At 37.3% G+C, this 19,134-nt stretch overlaps 1 protein-coding gene across 1 annotated transcript; it reads left to right on the top strand.

Annotated features, from left to right (window-relative positions):
• The first annotated feature begins 273 nt into the window (after positions 1-273).
• Positions 274-19,040, top strand: gas2b (growth arrest-specific 2b). The gene is made up of 8 exons (XM_060859397.1): positions 274-349; positions 5,631-5,776; positions 7,735-7,844; positions 8,497-8,638; positions 11,511-11,574; positions 12,515-12,986; positions 13,063-13,170; positions 17,616-19,040. The coding sequence occupies exons 2-8, from the start codon at positions 5,632-5,634 to the stop codon at positions 17,820-17,822; spliced, it is 1,248 nt and encodes a 415-aa protein (XP_060715380.1). The 5' UTR covers positions 274-349; position 5,631; the 3' UTR covers positions 17,823-19,040.
• The last annotated feature ends 94 nt before the right edge of the window (positions 19,041-19,134 follow it).

A 19,134-nucleotide genomic window follows, 5' to 3' on the forward strand; every position in this document is an offset into this window, starting at 1 on the left:
ATATTTCAGTGAAAAGTGAAACAAAAGTGAAAAAGTGATATCACATAACTTTACAGCCCTCTCAAGTGCACTCCGTTTAAGATCACTTCCTCAAAGCGCGTGATTGTGGTTGCGTCCCAAACTGCACACTTCTCTACTACAAAGTGTTCTGTTAAAACCATAGTTACCATAGGTAGCCTGCTTATTTTGCTGTATTATGCACGCGGTTTGAGACAAAGCCAGTTACAGTAGATTTGTTTGAGAAAAGCACCACTGACTCTTACAGCTGTGTGAGCAGAAACCTGGACATAGGCAGTGTGTTGGAAAGGCAAACTGGCTGGACTTACGCATAGCTGAGGACTTGATCAAAGTAAGTCTTGCATAGATATCTGTAAATAAACCACAGTCATTTAGCTAGATTCATATTATGATTTATTGGCATAGTGAAAACATGCACTTTATAAATCCCTTGTTGGAAGCAGCATATATACAGTACAATACAAGACTACAAGGAGTAACAAAAGGTTTGCATAGCTATGAAGATATGTAGTGCAAAAAATGTTAACTCTATAAGAAATGCAGTTTAGACATATAGCAGTATTCTGTACTCTAAAAGTTAAGTACAGTAGTTTGCTTACCCTTATGAAAAAACGAGGAAGACAATATTATTTATATTATTTATAGGGTGCAGAGAAGAAGATGTTTATTGTATTATGTACAAGATATATTTTTTAATTGTCAGATATAGATATGGAAAGAATGTTTTAGATATTAATGATGAAAAAAAACTTTAAACATATATGTATGTCTGAACATTTCTTGTTGTAATGGTTTGCTTGAATTCCTCAGTCATGGTACAAAACTTGCTTGAGAAAACAGTCAGTCTGTTCTCTGTTTCTTGGGATCTCTTGGTGAAAAAAATCAATATTTTAGTGACTGTGTGATAACACAGTCACTAAAATATTGATTTTTTTCACCAAACCTTTTCTTATTTCTGATTTTTTATGTGAACTTTTCATGAAGCTCTTAGTCTGTATCTGCATGATATTTTGCATTGTAATGCTGCCACATGATACGCTGATCATATACTAAAGAAATGCAGATCTATGTCTATGAATGCATTGGTTTCTGCTAATTTAGGTTAAAATCTGAACCATATATGATACTACACTAGACATTCAGGTCAATGTTTGCAGTCCATTTACACTTTTAGGGTTAAAGCGGTTTATATTTTGTACAGTATTATCTTTTTGATTTTTAAATATGTTTTTACTTAATTTGTAATTTATGCACAGTGGTATCATTCAGGGATCATAAAAAGGGTATGAAGCTGATAATAAGTATTATAAATCTGATCTGTAGGAGCTGCAAGGTGTAGTTTCACATACACTGCTTTTGTTGTCAGAGTCAGTACAGTCATTACTGATTTCTTTCATACCAGTTCAAGTTCCTGCAAAATATGTTTTAGTAAATTTGTTATTGGAACAGGTTGTGTTATGTCACCTGGATACAACCTCTATTTCTCTGTAGTTTACATAGAGAACAATGTGCCAGAAAGCTCAGGGCTCTTTCACAGGTTTTGACCCGAGGGATTTTGTGTTGTGAAGCTTTAATTCTCACAGACCATTGAAAAATATAAAAGAAATCACTATTTACATAGTCTCTCAAATGGCCTCACAAAAAGAGTAATGATTTATGAACAGTTTGTACCTCTTATGTATATATTACTGTAACTGATTGGAGAGGTGCAGTAGATGACAGTATTTGATATGTCTTTTAGATGTACATTTTACTTTTTTTTTACGTAAAGTCAAAGTTCTACATATCTAGAGCTTCACAATAATGGCTACTGATAATCCTGATTATTTTATACTGAAATAAGGCTCATTTATTACTACACCAGTGAACTACAACAGTAACTACAACAGTAATCTTCTCTTTATCATTATAACTATATCTTATATGTTCAATTTGTTAAATCCAGAAAAATAAGACTCCTCCTTAGTCACATTAATTAGTGGAAGTTAGCAGAAGTTTCCCTCAACTGACTATAAAACAGAAGTTTTTCTCAGAAGTGCTCTAAACCGTAGACGCGATCAGCTGCCTGAAGCTAGGAAGTCATGACATGCAAGAGAAAAGAGAGAGAGTCTGCTTTTTGATTCCTTGTTAGAAGTTTGCCACCGGGTTTCTTAGCGTCAGTCATAAGGACACATTGGGATGCATTAAACGGTTTTCAAATTCCTAACATCCAACCCAAATCGCAAATAATAATCATAACTTAATAATAATAGATTTTAAGAGTAAGGTGGTGTTATAAATTAAAATTGTTCAAGCCAATGGATCACCTTGTCTTTTGCAACATGCATAGAATTGGATGTTAGCAGAATAGACATTTATATCTGCTACATAACCTGAAGCTAATAATATATACAGTAGTAATGGATTTATAAACTGTGTCTTGGTCTTTAGTGTTAGCACTTTGTTAAAAAACAATGGTAAAGGCATTCCCTTAAGTTTTCTGCCATGCAAAAGTCTTAAAGGTGGAAAGGGATTTACTTTTTGGTAAGGTTGTGGTTTCTTCGTTTCATGACAAGCATCATTTCATATCTTATTAACATGAAGAGAGGGAGAAACAGAGACTGGCAAAGGAATGAGTATTTATAGCTGCTGTATCATACAGTAAGTAATAACAGAGATTAAATTATTTCAGCAACAAAAAGTGTGATGAGTCTTTTGTTTTTTATTAATACATATGGAATCACTGATAGATTGTTTTAATATAAGTGGAATAAAACACATTAGGATGTGATGATACGTGAATTTTATAAGCCATGTTTAGTGATGACTTATGATCAGATCTTCCAAATAATGTGCCCATGATTCATAACTTGATGTTCCTTTAGATGCATTACTCTTCACACTTCAAATATGAGCATGACAGCCTCTAAAAGAGGTTTCGGATCACAACACATTCATTATGTACAGTATATCCCATTTACACCATTAACACCAGGCGTGAAGAAGGTCTGTGTGTTTATCAGATAAATATATTCCTCCATTATACTGTTCAGAATGGGTATTCTATAGCAGTTTTTTCTTCTAATGGTTGCAGTAAAACAGCCCCAGTTCTTTTCTTTGTTTTCTTCAGGTTGTTGTAGTTTGTTTGCTGCTGTAGAGTGCTCTTGCCCCTACATGTACTTTATACATTTTTACACACGTGTGTAAGATTGTGTGTGTGGACACAGAGGCTCTTTATGTGTGTTGGTTGGGTTAAAGTCCTCTGCCTGTACTCTTGTCCATGCTGAGCCAGGCATCAGTCTAGGTGCGAATATAGCACCTGTATGCTGTATCTCTACTGTGTGCGCTTCCCATGCCCTGTCGGCTGGTCCGAGTTTGGCTTGGACACGTGTCAAATTGGTCTTACGTTTCTTATTCATCTTGTTTAAATCTGATTTTGTTCTCTTTGCTTTCTGTCAGTACTGTTCAGTCCTGCTGAATGTATGTAACGAATACATCGTTATGGTGGGCATTCTATGTAATATAATATAATATAATATAATATAATATAATATAATATAATAATATAAAATTTTATTTTGTAAAGAAACATTGCTAACAGTTGACATTTAAACTTATGTTTTTTTTTTGTTTTTTTTAAAAAGACGATCTTTTAATTTAACGTTTTTGGGATGAGTGTTTAGTGCAATGCTTTTTTTTTTACACTGTTCTTGGATAGAAGATGGAAGGATGGAAGAAATAGGAAAGCTGGATTCTTTTTATCCAATTAACTTCACAAGAGAGAAAAGCAAGAGATTGCTAACTAAGTGATCACAGGAACCTTGTCTAGAACACTAAATGTACCGTTTACTGGGTAAGAAGTAAATCATTACTTTCTTAAAAAGTATAAGAGAAATATAACACTTATGATGATAAAATCATAAACTTTTTCTAAGATTATGAAACGTTCGTCTTTTATATTTTGTTTGATCTGAGAATCGATTCAAGATTCTCAAGAAGCTGATCTGTGGTGATAAAAGTGAAAAAACATTTTCAAACATTCCTCTGCTGAGAGTTAAAGGTTTTTCTCCCCTATCCAGTGCCTAAAAATAAAAGCCCAAAGCTTCAAAATCTCTGACTGTATCTCTGGGACTCATAGCTTTTAGTTTGCCTGTATTTACACAGCCGTATTGTTGCAGCATTACCCCTATCCTCCTGCTCACTATCTGTAGATAGGAATCTGTGTTGACTTTGTTTAACATTTGGTCATTAGAGTCTTATTGCAAGTTGAGTAGGCTCATCATCTCTCCTTGAAGTTGTACACATCATGAGGGTGTTTGTTAACTTCCTGCTTGACTGCGCTCATACATGTCTACATCTTTGTCCTCTCTTCACTGCAGCAAGTAATCTATAGGCTTTAAGAAAATAAATGAAAGCATGAAATGTCTGCTCCTGTTTGGATCTCACACATCTGCCCCACAGGTGTCTACCTTCTTTTCCCAGCCTGTTGAAAGCTCAGTTACATGAAGTAGGAAAATGATTTGCTATATACATTAAGACTCCCATGATGAATGGTTGTCTGAGTATGGGAGAAATTACTCGAAGAAGTAGGCGTCATTTGTTAGGAATTGGCATAGATCTTATCCAGTAAATCTTTTCCTAATGAATAGGAACACTGAAGCAGGTATTTGTGTGTTTTGCTGAAGCGAGGCTTGTGTATATTTTTGTAATATGGGAAACTGCAGATGTTTTATTGCTACACATGTTGTGTTACAGCTTTAGAGCTATCAGATTTCCACACTTGTTCTTAAACTCTTAAAAAAGATGCATAAAGGTCAGGTCCATGCTTTACATATCCCTCATTTTCACAGTTAATGAGTGTTTAGAATCACACAGATGGACCCTTTTAATACTCGCAAATTTTTATATCCTGCTTTCTGAAGCAGCTTGTAGTGCAGCATGTTCAGACTCTACAGCATGTCTGGCTCATTAGACATGGAATAAACCTGAGCATGGTCTGATCAGACAGTAGCCCACTGAGAAAGGCACAGACATGTTACCAGCATGCGTCCATACCCAAGCCAAAAAGGACTTCAATTCAATCCTTACATTGTTGTATGTAAAATGCCATGAGTTATTTTTTTATGTGAAATCAGACAAATTCTGTTGGTTCTTTCGGCTCCATATGTTCACAATAAACAGTGTGTAGCTCTCTCAATAATCACTTTACAGTTTTACGATGAAACCAATAACATAGTTACAGAAAATAGTGACAGGGTGGCTTTAAATGCGATCATTGTATGTACAGAAGCAGCCTTGAAACGGTCTAAATATCAGCGTGGAAAACAGAAACAAATGATTTTTATCATATTAATTTTTCTGTGAAGCTGAACTGTATTTTATATTTTTATTTTTTGCCCTAAAAAGCAAAAGCGTTTATATTATTCAATAATACCGTTTTGACTAAATACACACTATGTATTGATATAAATTGTATGTATTTATATATTATTTCAAATACTCCTACTAAAATGACACAGGCCTATATATGCACAGGCCTAGCATGATATCAGACATTTGAATCCTTCTATAACATTACTGTGTGTATATATATGCATTACAGCAGGTCTTGCCCTGTGTGGGTTGTGTTTCAGGATGTATGGGCCCTTCAGTGTGCGTCGGGAGCGCGTTCCTGACCTCTCCTGTCTGCATCAGTACAGTGAGTGGCTGGCCAGCAGGCATGAAGCCAGCCTACTTCCCATGAAGGAAGACCTTGCTCTGTGGCTCAACACTATTCTGGGTAAGGAAGTGAAATTCAGAGTAGCAGGCAGTATGATAGGAATAGTTTATTAATAACCTTTATAAACATTTTGTGTGCATACCAGTAGACGTAGTTAGTTGCATCAAGAAGATGTAATTAAAGGTTCAGCTGAGGTTGCTTTGAAACTCAAAACTCAAACAAATAAAGCTCCTCCCTTTACAGTTTCCTCTAAAGCAATGAGCCAAAAAAACATTTCAGCAAGAAATGTCTAAAGACATTTAAGGTAGGGTGGGATATGAATTGACAGACAGTATAACCGACAGGAAAGTAAAGATGTTTGTGGTCTGTTCCTCGGTGCAAATGTTACTGACAGCTGATAATAATATTTTTTATTAAAAATAGTGTTAAACAGTGTGATCAGACAAAAATTGCATTCACCTTATTTAAATTCTACGTAAAAACAAGCCGCTGAATACGGATTATCTGAAATCATGTCCAGTACTGTATCTGATGATTTACAGGACAGGACAAGATAACCCAAATTGCCTAAATTCTCCTGCATGTAGCATTAATGCAAAACATCTGCAGGCATTTTAACACCCAGATTTTCAAATAAACCAGGACTTATCTTATTGCTTTGGCACCAAGAAACAGTTGTTAGGTTGAGGGAGTTAGAAGTAAGTATATTATTATAAACAGAAAAACCCCAGACAGATGCAGAAAAGCCTGTTGGTCATTTTGCATACAGACCATGAGGCTTATTTCCATATTAACTTATTCAAACTCCACAGGCCTCACTGTAGATGCAAACAAACAACCAGCCCAATTCTCCTGAACCACATACACTTCTACACTTCCTCCCTTTTCTGGGACACTCTTTCTATTCCAGGATGATCTCATATTTCTGGTATGTCCATGGGGGTACAGTACACTGCAGGAGGGCACTTAGTTTCATTACCAGCATCTCCCTCTCTCTCTGAGAGGAAGCAGTTAATCGCCATCCGCGTCATTCTGTACACCGGTGACTGTTTACGCGGTTGGTTTTGTTGTGGTTTGCCTTCTTTGATGCCTCCTAGGCGCCGCCTCTTCATCCTCTATGTACAGCTCCGGTGTTTGACACCCAGTTCCTGTGTGTGTACACTTAACACTCAGGCCTTAGATTCCTTCTGCATGGCTGTGAGAAGTCGTGGGGCAGGGGGGTGATGCTTGCAGTCAACGTACTTAGAGGATGTTTTCTGAGCACCTGTGAGTGTGCCCGAGGCAGAGGAAGAATGCAACACTACCTAGAGAGAAAGAGGTGGGAACAGGATTTATGGAGGAGAAAGGATTTAATAGCACCACACACACTGTGCAGGCACCTTTCCTATCTAACCTAATCTATTAACATACACAGTTGATAATGAGCAAAAAAGAACAGCATAACAAGAACAGCAGCTTATTGCATTGGTTTTGATTACAGTTTCTTTAGACTGTAAACAGTTACCGTTCAATTTGTTGACCACTCCTTTTAACACACACCCCACAAGACAGTAGTTGTTTCTGGTAATGCCTATGACCATGGGAACATATCAAGCTCTTTTATATTCTTAGGATTTTTCATGTGGAAACCTTCTATATATCATAGCTGACTATGTATAAAATCAGAAGACCAATGTGGCCCAAACATAACGTTTATGGTTTGATTTTTCAGGTTTGAGGTTATAAAGATCCACTGATGTCTTAACCTCCTGGCATCAAATTATGGCTAAAATCTTTTTCATCTTTGAAAATGAAAAATACCATTTCTTTTTTTCATAGGGTGACAAATAAATTTGTTAATAAATATGTTTTTGTTAAAAAAAAAAAAAAGTTAATTTCTGACACTGACTCTTTATATAGTTTCATTATAAACCTAAAGCTAAATAACTCAAGCTTTTACAGTGTACGGTACTGCTGATTCCAAAGCACTGCCGATTAACAGTTTCTGAACCTTAAACACGTTCTGTTTAATTATTCAGGAATTAATATAACAGCAGAGACCTTCATGGACATGTTGGAGAATGGAGTTGTGCTCTGCCAGCTGGCTGAAGAGTTACAGGAGAGGATGATTCTAGCTAGCAATGACAAGGTGCTTACACCAAAACATGCCTCCTAACCCTAACATGCAGCTCATGAACTACAGAGTAACTACTCCTTTGTCTATAAAAGGATTCAGATTAATGCTATCAATATTTATTAAACTCTGTTTATTGAGCATGGCTTTCTTTGTGTTATTATACCAACAAAACTGTAAGAATGAACTGCATCTATGACACATCTCAGATTTTAGGAACGAAACAGCTTTAATGGTAATAGTCACACCTTTATCAAGCTGATGACAGTTATTCCTTGAATTATTGAGCTCTGAAATGGATGCAGAATATGAAAAGAACAAACATACTAAAGAAAAGAGAGGATAAATTGTTCCTGCCTAGTTTTATCCCCCATCTTATGTGAGCCATCTGTGTGCTGTTTGCTGTGTTCCCTTTTACTGCTGCTTCTGTCGGCATCTCTTTTCATTACCTGTTCGGTGCTAAGAAAAAATAAATAATGATACTGTAAAGTTAAGAACATCTGCTTAAATGTGTTTATTGTAATATATATAGAGAGAAATTTTTGAGATGTTTACTGTGAGACCCTATTTCACATTTATTCACCATTATACCTATTTATACCTATTGTAAATGTGTTAATGACTAACAGCACGTTATTGTTAAGCTTGTTTTCTGTGTGTTTTAAAGCCCTTTATCCGGCGTGTTATTCACTGGAGAGCTGATGCAGCTCGTGGTTCATTTTTTGCCCGAGACAACGCAGCCAACTTCCTGTACTGGTGCCGTAAAATTGGCATAGGCTCATCCCATCTTTTTGAGTCAGAAGATCTGGGTATGTATTTTAGAGCTCTTTGAGAATTTCATATGAAGAGAGATTCATGGTACTCTGTTTGCCTTCAAAATTAGCTTAGATCTGTTAAGGCTTAATGAAAAAATTCTTAAATTTAACTCAATAAATTTTTTTTATAATCTTTAGGTGTGAATGATTGTGTGATTGTGTGTGCATGGTGCCCTGTGATAAACTAACGGCCCATCCCAGGTGCATTAATCCTTTACACCCAGTGCTCCCTGGATAGGCTCCAGATACACTGTGATCCTAAACAGGATAAAGTGGTATTTAAATTAAATGTAAAGAGTTGTATAAGAACCGTATTGTGCAGGTCCCCAGTCCTCTTAAAAATAAAGAGACATCTGACCATTTCACCCACTCTTCATACTCAAAGTACTCTGTCACTGTCTTTCTTCATTTTTCTCTAACATGTATAGTGTTCTATGTGTTTTCTTAATTAAGAAATGAATTAATTAATGAAGTTACATAAATAAAATATTTTGCTTAACATTTATGCCCTGGTAATAAACTCGAGGCACTGGCTTGGAGACAGATCCTCCCTCTCTACCTCCCTGCTTCTTGGTGTCACTTTCATTCATTCATTCTCTCTCTCTCTCTCTCTCTCTCTCTCTCTCTCTCTCTCTCTCTCTCTCTCTCTCTCACACACACTCACTCTCTCTCTCTCTCTCTCTCTCTCTCTCTCTCTCTCTCGCTCTTGCTTTCTCTCCGTCCCCTATCTATATCTCTGTCTCACTTTCCTCATATGAGTTCCACTGGGAATAGAGCTGAATGGCAGTTCAGTATCAGTAGGGCTACTCGTGACCCGTTCATCCGTGCTGTCATTGGACATGTTTGATGAAAAATATAGTGAAGAAAGAAAACAGAAAAAAAGGAGGACAGTATTGTTGGAATGAGAAATAAAAGGAATGAAAAGCACAGGTTCAGCGGAAGGAAAGGATTAAATGTATGAAGAGAATAAGAAAGATATAAAGAGTCAGTGTTCCAGTCCCTCAATACATGAAACTCATTATACAGTAAATGTTGAATAGAAAAAGACCTTGTTTGGAAAAGATGCATAAAAAAAATCCTTGTACTCATTCCTCCTATTAAATAAAGACAAATGAAACAATCAAACAATGAAACTTTTTTAGATTTAATACTATGAATTGCACTTAAGACCTGTTTCAACACAGATTCTTTACAAAAAAGAGAGTTAATCTTTAGACATGAGTCATACTTCACTTAAATAGATAATACCATGTTACTCAAATGGATAATACTGTTTGTTTTGCATGTGGGCTTCAAGACCTCAAAAACGAGTCAGACAAGAATACAAACTATTGAGAAACTGCTCTTTAGTTTTGAGCTTGCACAATTTTTTTAAAGATACGATACATTCTCGGGTATTTGGAGAACTGGCACAGCTTAAAAGTGAGTGGTTGGTTTTCTTCTTGTGCTTGTGATTGTCATCTTTTGATCGTGTTGGTTATCAGTATGTGACCTTCTTTATCTTCCTGTGTTATTCTCTTTTATTTTTTTATCCTGAGATCGTATGTTCATTTTAAAGACACTCTCTGAGATCTTTATCTATACATTCATTTTGAAGAAGTATTCTGTTGGAATGAGATGGAGGGAAGTAGAAGAGTGAGGTTACAGGGAGCTGAGGTCAAGAAGGTGCAGGAGTTTAAGTATTTGGGTGTCAGCCATCTAGTGTGACGAGGAGTGTGGAATAGAGGTAAAGAGGTGAGTGCAGGCGGGTTGGAGCGGGTGGAGAAATGTGTCAGGAGTGTTGTGTGACAGAAGAGCGTCAGCAAGAATCAAAGGAAAGGTGTACAAGACAGTAGTGAGAGCAAATCTGCTGTATGGGTTAAAGACTGTAGCAGTGAGGAAAAGACATGAGGCAGAAATGGAGGTAGCAGAGATGAGGATATTGAGGTTCTCTTTAGGAGTGATGAGATTGGACAGGATTAGGAACGAGCACATCAGAGGGACAGCTCAGGTTGGCTGTTTTGGGGACAAGGTCAAGGAGGCTAGATTGAGATGGTTTGGGAGAAATGTACAGAGGAGGGAGAAAAAGTTGCACAGAGACTTGAAGGATGTTTCACATAAACAGAATAATAGTGTGCAATTGTTAACATGGTGATGTAATAAGGAGACTTTTTTAGCAATTATGGAAGTCTCTAGTATCAGTCCATTGTCAGAGGTGAAGTGGTCAGTAAAACACCCTGTCCTGAAGACCATAGAAAATTCTTCAGGACAGGTTATTGGTTTTTTTTTGGCAAAATGAAAAGCTATATTTATGTCATGATATTAACTTCAGAGAGTGCAACTTTTTATGAGGTTCACACTTTCAACAAACACCATTTTGCAGAACACATTGCAGCCTCCAAACATGACCGCCCTGAGCTACACTCCCAAGAACACATTGCAATTAAACCACTCTCAATCACCAGATTTTAACACACACCAGTTCCCAATCTCACACACTTACATATTCTCTTTAAAAAGAGACTTTCATTCTTGGTCTGATTGTAAAGTAAATCTCATTTTGCACTGCATATCTGACTTTACAGGCTTTGATAGTCTGTTGTGTTTTTCTTTTTCCTGATTCTCGTGTTTTTGCTTTAGTCCTGAGGTTATTGTGATCACATGACTTAAGCCTGAATTTGACCTTGTCCTGTCTTATGATTTGAATTCGTTTGCATTGCTCTCATTAAAAAAATGTTTTTTTACTTTAGTTTACAAACTATTGATTTATTGGTCTAAACCTCAGAATGAAACCCCACACATCTTTCCTCAGTGGAGTTTCAGTGGATTCAGTGATAAGTCTTAAGTCAAATTTTCAGTCATTAATATGCAGTGTGTGTTTCTTTAGTTCTCCGAAGGCATCCACGTGATGTGTGTCTGTGCCTCATGCAGCTTGGGAGAATTGCCTCAAAGTAAGTCTTTTACTTACTTACTGATTTTTTCTTTTATATTTTGCTAAGAAAAACAGGATAAATACGGTTTTTCAAGAGATATATGATATGCACTGTTTAGGATTCAAGTATTTAAGCATGATAAGCATTGTGTTATTACATTCCAGCAAAATGGTGTATTTTTGGTGTACGAAAGTGTGTATTTTAGCTGTTTTTATTAAAGTTCGATATTTAATCTGGATTAAATATTTTTAATCCAGTAGCACCTTGTCTTTAAAATAAGCACATTAGTCTGACTGAAAGGGTTTTGGACAGTTTTTAGACAGCTGAATCAGTCATTAATCAGTTAATCACAATTATTCCCTAGGTTGAGGTTTTAATCAGAGATTGAGATATATCCCCTTATTAATAAAACCGTTGTTAACATTTAAGTGGTACAACATAACATTTAAATTGCAATAAAACCTAAATAAACAAATCTTTGATTGCCTTTAAATTCCAGGAGCTAGTTTGCATAAATTAAAAACTTGCTAAGGTTGAAGACCTTAGGATCTCTCCGCTCCTCTGGACATACCTCTCTGGTCACTCCCAAATACAAATATGAGAAGTTTGGAGGCCGGTCATTTGCCATCAAGGGACCAAAGCTGTGGAACATCACACTTACGATCCATCACCGTGCTGAGTGTTTTTAAATCGCAGTTGAAAACTCATTTATTCATACAAGCTTTTAACATGTAGACCCTGTTTCAACTGCTTTTTTATGTTCATTGTGTTCTTATTGATTTTATTTTTTATTGTTGTTTCACTGGTTTCACCTTGTGCTCCTTTTGGCTGTTGACACTACACTACAACCGACACTACAACCTGCATCAGTGGCTTTTGGATTGTCTTTGAATTCACTGTGTAAAATTTGATTGTGATACATTGACATATAATTCACTGAATGAATCATTCCTTACAGATATGGTATCGACCCACCTGGTCTGGTCAAACTGGAGAAAGAGATTGAGAAAGAAGAATTTGGTTCCATGTTCTTTGCTTCACCGTTTCACTCTCCCTCCAGTCCTTTTTTCTTTCACCCTGTTCAATCACCACCTCCTTCTTCCCCTCCTTGTATTTTTCCTGCCTCTCTCTCTACATCCACACCACCTGCCTCTCCACCTCCATCCCCTCCTCCAGACTTCACCTCTGCCCCAGTCCAGCAACCTGAACCTGAACCAGAACCCGAACCCGAGCCTGAACCTGAACCCGAGCCTGAGCCTGCACCTGAAATCAAACCCGAACCCGAACCTGAACCTGAACCTGCACTTGAACCTAAGCATATTTCACCCAGTCCCCAGTCACCTGTTCAAACACCCACATCCACCCCCACCTCACGCCGCCTGAACAAATCCAATGGAAAAAAGAGCAAAGACAATCTACTGGATGATATAGTGAGTTGAAATGATTAACAAGCACAGTATTGTTGGTGTTTTAATACATAGTACAAAACATTCTGTTCTGTTCAAGGTTCAGCAAATCTCAGAAGATCCACCATGCAGATGTGAGGTCAGGTTCTGCATTGAGAAACAGCCCAAAGGCCGTTACCGAATGGGTGATAAAGTGCTGTATGTGAGAGTAAGTTTGACTCAGAGCTTTCCTCCTCTCTGCATAAGCACCTTTATTAGTAATGTTTAAAACATTTTTTTAAATATTCACTATAAATAAACCAATATGAATGAACCTAAATTAATTTACATGTTACTACATGTAATTGGTTGTAAATAATTACAATTACTATTCAGCCATTTCACCACTACATCCATGTTCATTTTTGTAGATCCAAGAGTTTATTATATGCCTTAATATATGGAATACAAAGGTTAATGATTATTGTTAATGATCACAAACGCTGTAAATGATGATAGTTAATTCAAATTTAAAGCATTAGCAACATCTCTAATAGTGCTTTTCTTGTTGACATATTACTCTCTTGCATCCTTCTTAGATTTTGTTAGTTAGGACCAGGTAAGAAATTCATTCAAAGGCAAACACTCGCGGGAGCTTGGGTTGCCTGGCAACATGAAGAAAAGGTTCACACATTTTGAATAGTAGAGAGAAAAAACCTTCTGACTGACCAATAGATAAAATCAGATAGTGTGCCCTTTAAGAAGCTTTCTCATAGTAGGTAAATACTGCAAAAAAATGTAGCCATGAAATAATATTTGGGAAAAGGGATGTCAAAAAGCAACCTTGGGACAATTAATATTGTATCACTCATGAAGCAGGCATTAAAAAGCACTTCAATGTGTTGTCACTTCAGCTAACAGTGGACATGCTCAAACCATTACATGCTCAATTGCACTTATCAGATGCCTCTTATTTAACTCACGCTATCTCTATGTGCTGTCCCAGTAATCAATACGTTAAACAGCCTATTTCCACTGGCAGCTTAACTTCAGCAGCATGCTCTATCGTGAACCTTCTTCTGAACTGACTACACACGGCTCCATGATAATCTAAACCTGATACATGTACGTTTTACAAGACTCTGACATGTCAAAGCATATACTAATTAGGGAGACTGGTGCTTTTAGCTTTGCCTGGGTAAAGAAAGAACAGATCTGTGGCATACCTACATCAGTATGAGCTCCTGCTCAGCAACCAGAGGTGACTGCCATTGTGAGATCATTTAAAGCTACAAAAAGCAAAGACTAATTTTGTCTTCTTGGTATTGAATTCATTCTTATGCTACATTCTGTCTGGTCTCTGTGCTATATTAAAAAATATTAGCATTTTTTTTTATTTTCATATACTGAAAATCCTATATGGATGTACAGTCAGCTCCAGAATTATTGTCACCCTTAATGTCCAAAGACATGCATGGTAGGTTGATTGTCATCTCTAGAAAACTGTCCCTAATGTGTGAGTGAATGAGAGTGTGTGTGTGTGTGCCCTGCGATGGGTTGGCACTCCGTCCAGGGTGTATCCTGCCTTGATGCCCAATGACGCCTGAGATAGGCACAGGCTCCCCGTGACCCGAGGTAGTTCGGATAAGCGGTAGAAGATGAATGAATGAATGAATGAATTTTTTATTTGAATGAAACCTTGCCTATTGTATTTTAGGGTGCAAAATAATTTTAGACGTATTCTTTGTTCATCTTTTCAAGCAAAAAAGATGAACAAAATACAACTAACCATCTACCTTGACTTTGGTGCTGTTTTGTATCTATATTAATGTGCTGTAGTTTTAGATTATCTTTGTACAGAATTTCACAGCTCCACCTTCCTGATCTATAGGAACAACGTTTTGTAGAACAACGAGTGTGTTTACAGCTTTATAGTATAAAGTCATGCTGTACAAAGGAGCCAATTTATTGATTTTATTGCTGAAGTCATTAGCAGTGTGATTACTCAGGAAAGCTTGTTAAATGATGCTGGCTTCTGGTTGGTCCCGCCCCTTCCTTTCTTTCTTTTCTGTGATTTCTCAATCAGACGAGTCCTCCAGGGCTCCTGCACACTCTGCTATGGAGGAAAAGCAGCCTCTTTGTCCCCTAGCCAATTAGCAGGAGATCCAGAGATAAGATAAGAGAGACACAGAAAGAGGTCTTCGTTTGCTCTCATGCACGAGGCTCCATCCGAAAGCTTTTAATACCATCTCTTATACTATCCCTCTTTGAATAGGACTGTGTGGGAGATATATTTGATTTGCTTTTATTTCATGAATGAAAAAGACACAAATCCATTAGCTCATTTGAATTGAGCATGATTCAAAAAGAAGCTCAGAAAGCAATGAGTAAAGCAGTTAATGGACATTAAGGAAATGTAACAATAATGGAGCCGTGAGAGCAGAAATCTGCCTCATTCATGTGAATCGGAAACTCAGCAAGATCACAGATAGCTATCAGATATTTATAAGATATTCTTACACTGGAGATATTGTCTTTAATTCATCTATTTATTTTTCTGCACCTCTGTTTTTTACACCTTCATTCACGAACCCAAAACAATAAGAATAATAATAAGAAGAAATTCTTCTTTTACTTTCTTTAACATTACTTGCTTCTTACTAACAGATATTATGCTTGAATTATTGTCTTTTCCACTAGCTTTGATTACCTGCTCAGTTTCTTCTCTAGCTCTGGGCTGTGTCTGCATTCACACCCCTAGTTCTGCAAGTGATTAGACAAAAATAGGCACAGAGATTGAGCAGTCTGTCTCCTGATTTAGAACATCTTTACTAGGCTGCATGTAATCCTTTGGGAGATATTCTACTCAACTTCTACTCAATGCAGGAGTATATAAAACCTGTGACTGCAGTCTGGCATCTAGTGGTTGTTACTCGAACTGCATCCGAAAAGAAAGAAGGAGAGGGAAAATAAACTGGAATCAGTTTCCACACTGGAGAATGATTGTGGAAAAGGAGTGGAGGATGGGACGTGTGTTGGCATTGAACCAGAGCACTCATCATTCAATATCTCAGTACACAACAACTCAAAATGCTGATCTGAATGCATTTACAGCCAGTGTTGCCAGCACAGTCTGTTCTTCTGTACGCCTGGGCAGAGCACTAGAAGACAGGAAAATATATAGATGCCATTCAATTATTTAATGAAGCTGTGAATTATTAAAGCGAAGGTCGGTATAAGAGTAAAACAAGCCACAATTTGCAGAGAATAAAAAAAAGAGATGTCTGGGTTTTGAAATGTAATACAAAAAATATATCGTTTAACATCTAGGTGTTTGGTTGAAATTCACAGCAATCCCCTTGATTTAATTCATGCCAGATTTGAGCAGACTGACAACTGTGACATGTTAATCACTTTCAGAGCAGCTGATACACAGCACACGTATTAGAAACACCAGACCTGGCACGTGTGTGTGTGTGTATCTGTCGATTAGGATTCATAGCAGACCATTGGGACTTGAAGTGGGAGGGGAACCCTGAAATAAATCTGCTTGTAATACCAGCAGTGGAACAGCTTTCTAATGAAGGGGTTATGTGCGATAGCGAGAGAGGAGAGTAGAAGGGTTTGGGGTTGGGTGTGTGTGTGTGTATGTGTGTGAGAGAGGAGGGGGGTCTGAATGTCCCTGGGGACAGAGGGGTATCTTCTGTCTTTCTTTTTTTCTCCACCTTTCATTTTTCATCTCTGTATCTGCTTTTTATTGTTCAACCGCTGTTGCCATGGCAGTACTTGCACTATGCTAGAGGGTGTTGGAGGTTTGTGTATCAGAGGTGTAAATTTGAAGAAAAGAAAAAAAAGAAAGAAAAGGAAAAAAGGAGTCTGAATGTGTGTTTGTGCAGGGGTGGGAGGGTGTATATATGTGTGCGCACGTGCTTGTGTGTGTGTGTGTGTGTGTGTGTGTGTGTGTGTGTGTGTGTGTGTGTGTGTGTGTGTGTGCGTGTGTGCGTGCGTGCGTGTGGTGGATTATTCTTAAGCTGGTGCTCAGCTGGTGCCATGAGGCAGTGTTTCATTAAACGTAATGAGATTTTGACAGTACACTCTCTCTTTCTCTCTCTCTCTCTTTCTCTCTCATTTACTGAAGCATAATGAGATGCAGGCTTTCAATATTTAATCTGTTCTGAAAGAAAGTGGCCTGTTCGAAGGGTCTCATTCTTCACTAAATACAGAATGGATGATTTTGACAACCACAGGGGCTTGACGACAGGGTTCTGCAAATATAATGCATAGGCGACTCAAGAACAGAAATGAATATATGAAATTATTTATCCAGAGTTTATTATTATTATTATTGTTATTATTATTATTATTATTATTATTATTATTATTATTATTATTATTAATACTAATATTATTATTATTTATATTTCTTTAAAGCAATGTCCATTGTTAACAATTTGTGCTATACAAATAAAATTGAATTGAATATTTTTGAGCTTGTGACTTGTTTTTTGTGATTTGTTCAGTGCGTCAGTCCAACATTTAAAGTATCTTTTATCTCATAATTCTGTTTATGAGATAAACTGTTCTGGTCTTCAGTAAAGTTCCGAGCCTTAAGTCACAGTCTTTACATATCCAATTTGATATATGATTTCTTTCTCTCTCTGTCTCTTTTTTCAGATGCTGAATGATAAGCATGTTATGGTGCGTGTTGGTGGAGGCTGGGAAACTCTCGGGACGTACCTGCTGAAGCATGATCCATGCAGGACAGCTTTGCTGAAATCCTGCAAACCTAATAGCAAGTCACACAGCACCAGGGAGTCACGGGACAGTTACCTGGATGTAGGCACCTCCTCACGCCTCAAAAAACAAATGTCACAGCCTTGATTTATGCAGAAGGTAACAGACAATCAATCAACAGTCATGTCTTGTACTGCTGCCTCTGCTTTGTTTCTGTACTGTTGGATTCTGGGTGGAGAAATCAACAGGTCAGGCTGAGATGTTGATCTGGATGGGAAACTGATAGTCCAGGTGGCTTGAACATGGATTTGGCTTTAATACAATGGGAAAATATTTGTATAAGATATAAGTAAGGGTGTTTTCACACCTAGTTTGTTTGAGCCCTCCAAACGCTTTCGGAGCGGTTCAGTGTGTATATGTGAACAAACCATGTGATCTGAGACCCCTTAAAAGGACCCCAGAAGCGAACCGTACTCAGACCACCTCCGGAGGTGGTCTGAGTACGGTTCGTTTGTGGGTTCTTTTGTGGTTCGATTTGTGTGTGACATGTGAAAGCAATGAGGTCCCGGTCCGCTTTGCGTTTCGTTTCGCCAAATGTCCCTGTAGGCTTGCCATACCTGCAGCCGTGTTCCGTCACTGTGACTGCTGAAAACACAAAACTTTTCGCCATGGCAGATCGCGGAGTCATGTGGTCTTATGAAGAAAGCTGTGCACTTATTGATATTTGGAAAGAGGATGAAACATAAAAGTATGTTATGCCATGTGATGACAACTTGTAAAGAGGCCATTTTGAATACCCAAAATCCATTGCTGCACAGAATTCTGGGTTCTGAGATCAGGGTCTGAGATTCAGGGTCTGAGATCACTTCAATACTAAAGAGGACCAAAAAGAGAACTGGGTTCTCTTTTGAGTCCACTATATTGTGAACACCAAACGGACTGAGGTCACATTCGGCTAGTTCCTTTTCTGGTTCACTTTAAGTGAACTGGGTTTGGTTCTTTTAAAACGAACTATATGTGAAAACACCCTTAGTGCCTTGTTAAAATAACATATATTTGCTTTTGACCTAAAAAGCACAAGGGCAGAAATCAGTTTCTCTCTCTCTCTCTCTCTCTCTCTCTCTCTCTCTCTCTCTCTCACTCTCTCTCTCATATGATTTTACTCGAGATTGTTTGAACAAAAGCATACTTTAAACTCGTGTTTATCGAGTGTTTGATTTGTGGTTCAAAAATTTATCATCTACAATGAATTGAGTTCACAATAAAAAAAACTTCATTCTTTTGTTTCTTATGTCTAGCATCTGGATGAATATATAAAACTATGCAGTTGAGTGGCCAATTACCTATTTTTGTTTAAGAATATAATGCCCAAAGAATAAGAATATTTTTTTTTACATATGTATATTTCTAAATGTATATTTTATGTATGTGTATATATTACATAACCTTTTGGTACAAA

Source organism: Tachysurus vachellii, chromosome 23 (genome assembly GCF_030014155.1).
Source record: "Tachysurus vachellii isolate PV-2020 chromosome 23, HZAU_Pvac_v1, whole genome shotgun sequence".
NCBI classification, from domain to species: Eukaryota; Metazoa; Chordata; class Actinopteri; order Siluriformes; family Bagridae; genus Tachysurus; species Tachysurus vachellii.

Excerpts from the sequence above, each read along its gene's own strand:
- gas2b (XM_060859397.1), top strand. The coding sequence starts at position 5,632 with ATGTATGGGCCCTTCAGTGTGCGTCGGGAGCGCGTTCCTGACCTCTCC. Across the intron at positions 5,777-7,734 it reads GTGGCTCAACACTATTCTGG|GAATTAATATAACAGCAGAG; the intron begins GTAAGGAAGTGA and ends TTAATTATTCAG. Across the intron at positions 13,171-17,615 it reads ATAAAGTGCTGTATGTGAGA|ATGCTGAATGATAAGCATGT; the intron begins GTAAGTTTGACT and ends CTCTTTTTTCAG.